The 7,568-nt window shown below is 56.4% G+C and overlaps 1 protein-coding gene across 1 annotated transcript; it reads left to right on the top strand.

Moving 5' to 3' along the window:
- The first annotated feature begins 1,087 nt into the window (after positions 1 to 1,087).
- Positions 1,088 to 7,325, top strand: HMOX1 (heme oxygenase 1). Its single transcript, XM_058741459.1, has 4 exons — positions 1,088 to 1,321; positions 3,801 to 4,292; positions 5,684 to 5,783; positions 6,789 to 7,325. Exons 1-4 carry the CDS (start codon positions 1,103 to 1,105, stop codon positions 6,917 to 6,919), a joined length of 942 nt encoding a protein of 313 aa, XP_058597442.1. The 5' UTR covers positions 1,088 to 1,102; the 3' UTR covers positions 6,920 to 7,325.
- The last annotated feature ends 243 nt before the right edge of the window (positions 7,326 to 7,568 follow it).

Below are 7,568 nucleotides of genomic sequence, written 5' to 3'. Positions count from 1 at the left end.
TTTTTGTATTGGACTTTTGAATGACCTTGGAGGTGCTCTCTGCTTAAATCTAGGATCCCTGGGGCTGCCCAGGCTGGGTGACAGTGGCTGGTTCTCTTACCAGAGCCCCCTGGTGGCCATGTCCTTGTGTTACTAGTTGTCCGGCACTTGAACGAAAACACCACTATGGCTTTCCTGGCCCCATTTTACAGATGAGGACTTCACAGACCAGGGAGGCAACAAGCCCAAGGTCCCCTTGGCTAGCAGGTGTCTGAGCTGGGATTTGAACCACCGTCTGTCCGCCTCCCAGTCTGGCTCCTTCCCTTCTCCCAGGAGTTCAATGAACATGTACAGAACAGGGGGTGATGTTTCTGGAAGGGGGGGTGGTGCAGGAGAGAAAGGAGAAATGACAGTTCTGCGGGAAGTGGATACAGACATATGGCAGAAATACTCCCAGAAAGGGATTCTTTTGAGTAACGCAGAGTTTCACAGGCTTTTTAAACCAAGCACTTTTATGATGTGCGTAACATTTATTTTTTATTTAAAAAAAATTTTTTTTTAATGTTTATTTATTTTTGAGACAGAGAGAGACAGAGTATGAACAGGGGAGGGGCAGAGAGAGAGAGGGAGACACAGAATCTGAAATGGGCTCCAGGCTCTGAGCTGTCAGCACAGAGCCCGACGCGGGGCTCGAACTCACGGACCGTGAGATCATGACCTGAGCCAAAGTCAGACGCTAAACGCTTAACCGACCGAGCCACCCAGGCGCCCCATTTTTTTTTTTTTTTGATGCGCATAACATTTTAAGAGATTTGTACCTGAAACGTCAACAAAACAATTGAATTAAATCTTGGGTCCAAAGCCAATGCAAGCAGTGATGATGTAGAATACGAATGTTCGTATTTCTGGGGGCCACTTCTCCCCGGGCATTGCAAACCGCACCCCCCCCCTTTTCGCCAATAACTTGGTATCAGGGTTTCCCAGTCGGTTGTAGGACCTGAAGCGCGTTGATGGGGCTGTTTGGAAGGCAGTTGGGAAAGAAGGTGGCCTATGTATTAGATGGCAGGTTGGAGCGATTTCTGCAGAGGAGTCTGATCGCTCTCTGAGGCCTGCTGAGAGGCAGATGGCAGGCTCAGAAGCTCAGAGTGGGGATGAACCCTGCTCAGAGCCACTCTTATTCACCCTCCCCCTCTCTCCCTCCCTCCCCCCTCCCCTCTGCAGCATTCCCCAGGATTTGTCAGAGGCCCTGAAGGAGGCCACCAAGGAGGTGCACGTCCAGGCAGAGAATGCCGAGTTCATGAAGAACTTTCAGAAGGGCCAGGTGACCCGGAAAGGATTTAAGGTATGTGGCCTGGTGGGGACCAGCCCTGGTGGAGGGTATGACAGGGGTGTGTGTGTGTCCAAGGCACCCAGGCCAGTGGTTTAAGTGGAAATTCGGCCCAGGGATGCCGAGGGACCAGATGGGCGTGTTCAAGGGAATCATTTTGCAGATGATACCACTGAGGCTTAAAGAGGGGAAGTGACCTGTGCAAGGTCACACAGCAAATTCCCAACCTGTGACGGTAGTGCTGTGGAGGGGCAGGGGCCCTAGTGCCATCAACTGAGCGCCTCCTCTGTGCTGGGCATTTTACAGTTTCTTATTCTGTGCCTCCCCTCTGGGTAAGGAAGATGAGGAAGGGAAGGTTCAGAGAGGTGAAGTAGCTAACAGAAGGTCACACAGCCAGTAAGTAAACGGGAAAGGCTGAAATCAAACCAAGGCTTGGTCGCACTCCAGACCTTGTGCTCGTGACGTAATTCTGATCTGCCTCTGAAGGCAAGGGGCAGCATGGGTTCGAGCCCGACCACGACCATTTCCTAATAAGATTAATCCTAATAAGGATAATCCTAATAAGATTGTGGAGACCTCCTCTATGAAGTGGGGTTCCAACACAGTGTCTTTTTTTTTTTTTTTTTTTTAATTTTTTTTTCAACGTTTTTTATTTATTTTTGGGACAGAGAGAGACAGAGCATGAACGGGGGAGGGGCAGAGAGAGAGGGAGACACAGAATCGGAAACAGGCTCCAGGCTCCGAGCCATCAGCCCAGAGCCTGACGCGGGGCTCGAACTCACGGACCGCGAGATCGTGACCTGGCTGAAGTCGGACTCTTAACCCACTGCGCCACCCAGGCACCCCTTCTTTTTTTTTTTTAATGTTCATTTATTTTTGAGAGAGAGGGACAGAGTGTGAGCAGGCGAGGGGTAGAGAGAGAGGGAGACACAGAATCCGAAGCAGGCTCCAGGCTCTAAGCGGTCAGCACAGAGCCCGACGCGGGGCTCGAACTCACGGACTGTGAGATCACGACCTGAGCCGAAGTCGGACGCTTAACCGACTGAGCCACCCAGGTGCCCCCTCAACACAGAGTCTTCTTAAGCACCCGCTTCATGTGAGGCACTGATTTTCCCAGCACTGCTGTGGAGTTCATGCGAATAAAAGGCAAGCACTCCAAGGGTCAGGCAGGTGTCTGGTGATCAGACATCAGCGTGAGGAAAGGCTTATTTTATTCAGCTTGAACAGAGGGGGTCGAGCAGGTGTATCCCCCTGCTCCTGACACCCCGCCCTTTTGCAATCGGCACCCTCCCCCGCTTCCAGCCCAAGAGATGCTGCAGTGACACGTGACATGCAGTTCCAGGAGGCGTGACACACACCCAGTTGGTGTACTGTAGCTGGGGACAGCGGGAGCCGCGGAGGTGACTGCTGGAGTATCCTATAGCCAACCACTGGGACTTTGGATCTTGCGTCTGAGCCTTTGAGTTCAAAGTGGGCACAAAGATCCATGAGAGAACCCATGCTCGCGGAGGTGATGCCGATGGCGGTGATGTTTATCACCACAGCCTCTTAACCGAGGGCCAAGGGCCAGGCTGTGCCTAGTACTTTACCTGTGTCACCCTGCTTGACTCTCCCATCAGTCCCCTTTAGTACATGCTTGTCCCCTTTGGCAGGGGAGGGGACCAAGGCTTGACTTGACAGTCACTCAGACCTCAAATCGCCAAGAGAGGGCGAGCGGCTTACCCAAGGTCACACAGCTGAGGACCGGCCGAGCAGAGGTTAGAACCAGGTCGGTCACACTCGATAGCCCAGGCTGCTTTGTATCAGAAAGCTGCCTGGATTTCTGCCCTGTTGAGAAAGGAGGCTGCCATGAAGGTTTGGGGCTTACAAATAACTTGGAAACCTTAACCAGAGCATCTTTGTTCTCCTTCAGACTCAAGCTTAGAGTATTAACGTGTAATGGCAGTTCCCCAAGCCAAGGTGGACCGGGCCGGTCCCCCTAGACTAGACCAACATCTAGAGGTGTGGGGTTCGGAGTGCATTTCCAGGGAGAATCGGCCCGCAGATAGTTACCCAGAGGTCAAAGTCCAGAGGCGCCGGGAGTCGCCAGTAAGCACTTTCATTCAGGTCCTCCCTTGCTCTAGAGCTGTGCTGGTTCCCTAGCAACGCCTGGGCCTGACTTCAGTTTCATCTCTTACTAGCTGTGAGACCTCGGTTTCCTCCCCTCTCTGAGCCTCCGTTTCCCTTTCTGTAAAGTGGGGACAGCAGCTCCTCTGTTCATAGGGACTAAGTTAGGCTGCGTGTTCATCCCATGGAATAAAAGGGTTTAGGCTCAGCAGGTGCATGATCGAATTCTCTGGCTGCTGTGTAGAGAGGATTTGTGGGGTGGGGGGGCAGCAAGAGGTGGGAGCCCAGCCTGGGGAGGTCGTGAGGGTCTCCCCGGGGCAGTGGGGGGAGGGGCCGGATGGGGTTCTTCCGCGAGGCTGGCAGCCTGACCTGCTCGCTCCGGTTTCAGCTGGTGATGGCCTCCCTGTACCACATCTACGTGGCTCTGGAGGAAGAGATCGAGCGCAACAAGGAGAACCCCGTCTATGCCCCCCTCTACTTCCCCGAAGAGCTGCACCGCAGGGCCGCCCTGGAGCGGGACATGGCCTTCTGGTACGGGCCCCGCTGGGAGGACGCCATCCCCTACACGCAGGCCACCAGGCGCTACGTGCGGCGGCTCCACGAGGTGGGGCGCAAGGAGCCGGAGCTGCTGGTGGCCCACGCCTACACCCGCTACCTCGGCGATCTGTCCGGGGGCCAGGTCCTCAAGAAGATTGCTCAGAAGGCCCTGGACCTGCCCAGCTCCGGGGAGGGCGTGGACTTCTTCACCTTCCCCAACGTCGCCAGCGCCACCAAGTTCAAGCAGCTGTACCGCTCCCGTATGAACACTCTGGAGATGACCCCCGAGGTCAGGCAGAGGGTCATCGAAGAGGCCAAGGCTGCGTTCCTGCTCAACATTCAGGTGAGGAGCTGGCTGGCAGCCCAGGGTGGCCACTGTCTCCCCTCGCTGCTCCTGTGGGGACATCGCTCCTACACAGGGGGCGTGGGCTGTGGGTCATGGTTAAAGGCATGGTTAGGGAGTCAGGCTCCTAGTTCTGCCACTTCCTAGCCAGGTGATCTTTTTTTTAATGTTTTTATTTATTTATTTTTGAGAGAGAGAGAGGAGAGAGCGGGAGAACACAAGCAGGGGAGGGGCAGAGACAGAGAGAGAGAGAGAGAGAGAGAGAGAGAGAGAGAGAGAGAGAGACACAGAATCCAAAGCAGGCTCCAGGCTCTGAGCTGTCAGCATAGAGCCCGATGGGGGGGGGCTCGAACCTGTGAGCTGCGAGATCTTGACCTGAGCTGAAGTCGGACGCTTAACTGACTGTCCACACAGGCGCCCCACTAGCTGGGTGATCTTACCTCAGTTTCCCCATCTGTAAAACGAGGATGTAACGGCGCCTGCCTCTTAAGAGTTGTTGTGAGAGTCAAGTGAGTTTATACCAATCAAATCCCAATGGCAGGGCCTGGCACAGGGCCAGCCTTCTCACGGTTGGTTCGTGGTCTCTCAGGGTGTGAGAGGCACAGTTGTAGCACTCTGTGGCAACACCGTGCGACAACATAGACTTGTGTGTGGCCGGGTTGGCATTGCAGGGGTCGCAGGTGTGGCCGGCAAGGCAGGATGCAAGTTTCTAGCATTGCCTCAAACCCAAGGGGAGCCTGGGCTTTGAGCAAGACCTTGAAGGATGACTGGGCGGAGCTGAGGGTGAGGTTCCTTCTAACCCGGAAGTTGTAGAATCCTATAGCTCTCCCCTCCTCCTGGGGGCGCTGTGGGGACTGGGGTCTTAGCTCATGCCTTCCTGGGCCCCTTGGTTCCCAGCATGGCACCCAGCACCTGCTAGGGAACACCGTCCCTCCCTTGCAGTCCCCTGACCGATGACAAGGGCAAGCGGACCTGGTCAAGCCTCCCAGAAGGCTCTGTGTCTTTCGGAGGGCTTCAGAAAAACCCCTCCAGGGGCTTTGGAGCCGCTGGAAGGCTGGCTCTTGCTGCCTGACCTCTGGGTCAGCCTCGGTCCAGGCGCCTCCCCTGCAAAGCCTGGCTAGTGAGCATCACGAAACACACGGACCAAGGCTGAGTGGCGCAGGGGGCGGCTGGGTGAGGACAGCGGGCTGCAGGAGCCACATACACTGGGTACCGCTCGTGGAATAAGACTTGGCCCAGGGACACGGGACAAGGGCACGAACAGCCCCAGTGAACCCTGACGTCAGGATGCTGGTTACCGGGCAGCATTTGGGGAAGAGCAGGCAGGCGGTTCTAATGTACTTGTCACCTGTGATGTCACTGAGACGGGCTGTGTGTCTTCTGTCTCTCAGCTGTTTGAGGAGCTGCAGGAGCTGCTGGGCCAGGACGCCGAGGACCAGAGCCCCTCGCAGGCACCGGGGCTGCGCCGGCGGGTCGGCAGCGGGGTGCGAGGTGAGGGTCCCCCCGGGTATGGCCTCTGTGGGAGGGGCGCGGGGCCCAGCCGCATGTCTCGGGCGCCGCTTGGCTGCCCCGTCTTCTGAGTGTTCCGAGTGACAAGTAGGGCGCAGGCACAGGGCAGCAGCCTTCACAGTGGGGCTCAGGGCCAGCCCTGCAGCCTCTCCATACCTGTTTTCCCATCTCTGAAATCAAAGGCGGTCGATTGGTTCTCGTTCACTGTCACCCCTGCCCCCCGCCCCTTTCATGGTTTCTGAGTGGAGACCCCCTGATGGGGGGCAGGGTTCTGGAAGTGGTTCTAGCAGTTACCCTGCTGTGGGACCCCGGGGAGGCACGGAACCCCTCGGTCTTCTTGCGTGTTAGTCCCCCCCTCATGTGCCTCCGTGGCAGTCCCGAGAGAACATCTGGAAAACTTCCAGAAGGACCAAAGTGCTCCACGAAATGTACCCTCATCGAGCCCGACACGGGCGTGGGCAAGATTGTGGTTTTGGGGGGGGGGGTGAACAGAGAAGTGAAGGCCAGCCCCCTGCTTGGCAGGTTACTGTAGGCCTTGCCCCTCGAGCCACCAGCCTACCCCACCCGCCCTGTGGCTTTCCCACCTGTGCCAGGACCCTGTGGAGCCCTCTGTTGGTGGAACCGCGCCTGGGGACATGGGAATGAGGCCAGTCCTGATGGGATTGGCTAGCTGGTGTGCGGGGAGGGGGGTCGTTACCCTAACACAGCAGTTCTCAAAGTGGGGTTCCCCGGAGTACCCCTGGAGGATGTGTCCTCACCATGCGGGCTGGCTGAAAATGGAAGAGTGGACAGCTGGGAGAAGGAGGAAGCTCCCAGTCTTTGGAGATAACCGAGCAGTGGCCAGAGGGCTCTCTGTCTGCTCTAGCAGACACTGAGCAGGAACTGTACTAGAGGCTGCCGAGACCCTTTTGCTGTGTTTTTCTGTGACACCCCATACTCCCACCCGTGTCCACCTGTTGGTGACGTTGCCCCCTTTCTCTCTCTCAGATGCTGCTCTCACGGAGACTCCCAGAGGGAAGCCCCAGCCGAACCTTCTCTCCCAGGCGCCGCTCCTCCGATGGGTCCTTACCCTCAGTTTTGTGGTGGCAACGGTTGCTGTGGGGCTTTATGTCATGTGATTGCAAGGGTGCTGGCCCCTCAGGCTGTGAACTCTGTCCCACCGAGGGCCCTCTTTCTGGAGAGGGCACGTCTCTTGGCTGGCTTCCTTACTGTAGGCAAGGGGGGCTGTCTGGGCCCCCCGCCTGCCCTGTCCCTGCGTCCCTCTCTCTCTGGAAAGGGAGGAAGAGCCTGCGGCATCTTCCCCAACCGAAAGCACATCCAACTCAATGACTTGCACTTCCAAACTGGGATGAGGGGTCCTGCCTGGACCCTCAGCAGCCCCCGTTCCTGCAGCAGAGCCCAGAAGACATGGCCAGAAGTGGCAGCTGTCTTGAACCTCCCCATGCCCCGAGTTCGCGGTCTCCTTGACACGCCATGACCGCTTGCCCCGTGGGCCATGGCAATTTTTATACAAACGTGCAAAGATGTTGTGTCTTGTGTTTGTCTTGTTTTTGTCGGAGCCACTTTGTGTTCCTGGCTCAATGTGAACTGTGGTATTTTGTTGTGTTCTGTTTTTATAGCGGGGGTGGGGCGAGTTTGGGTGGGGGGGGTGGGGAGGGAGGTGTTTTAACGACACTGTGGCCTTGGTCGCTAACTTTTGTGTGAAATAATAAACTACATTGCCTGATAGTAACTTGAAGTGTTTTTCTTGGGCGCTGTTACCCTTGG

This window comes from Neofelis nebulosa, chromosome 8 (genome assembly GCF_028018385.1).
Source record: "Neofelis nebulosa isolate mNeoNeb1 chromosome 8, mNeoNeb1.pri, whole genome shotgun sequence".
NCBI classification, from domain to species: domain Eukaryota; kingdom Metazoa; phylum Chordata; class Mammalia; order Carnivora; family Felidae; genus Neofelis; species Neofelis nebulosa.
The sequence above is the reverse complement of the archived record's forward strand: the minus strand, read 5'-3'. Positions and strand labels throughout refer to the sequence as shown.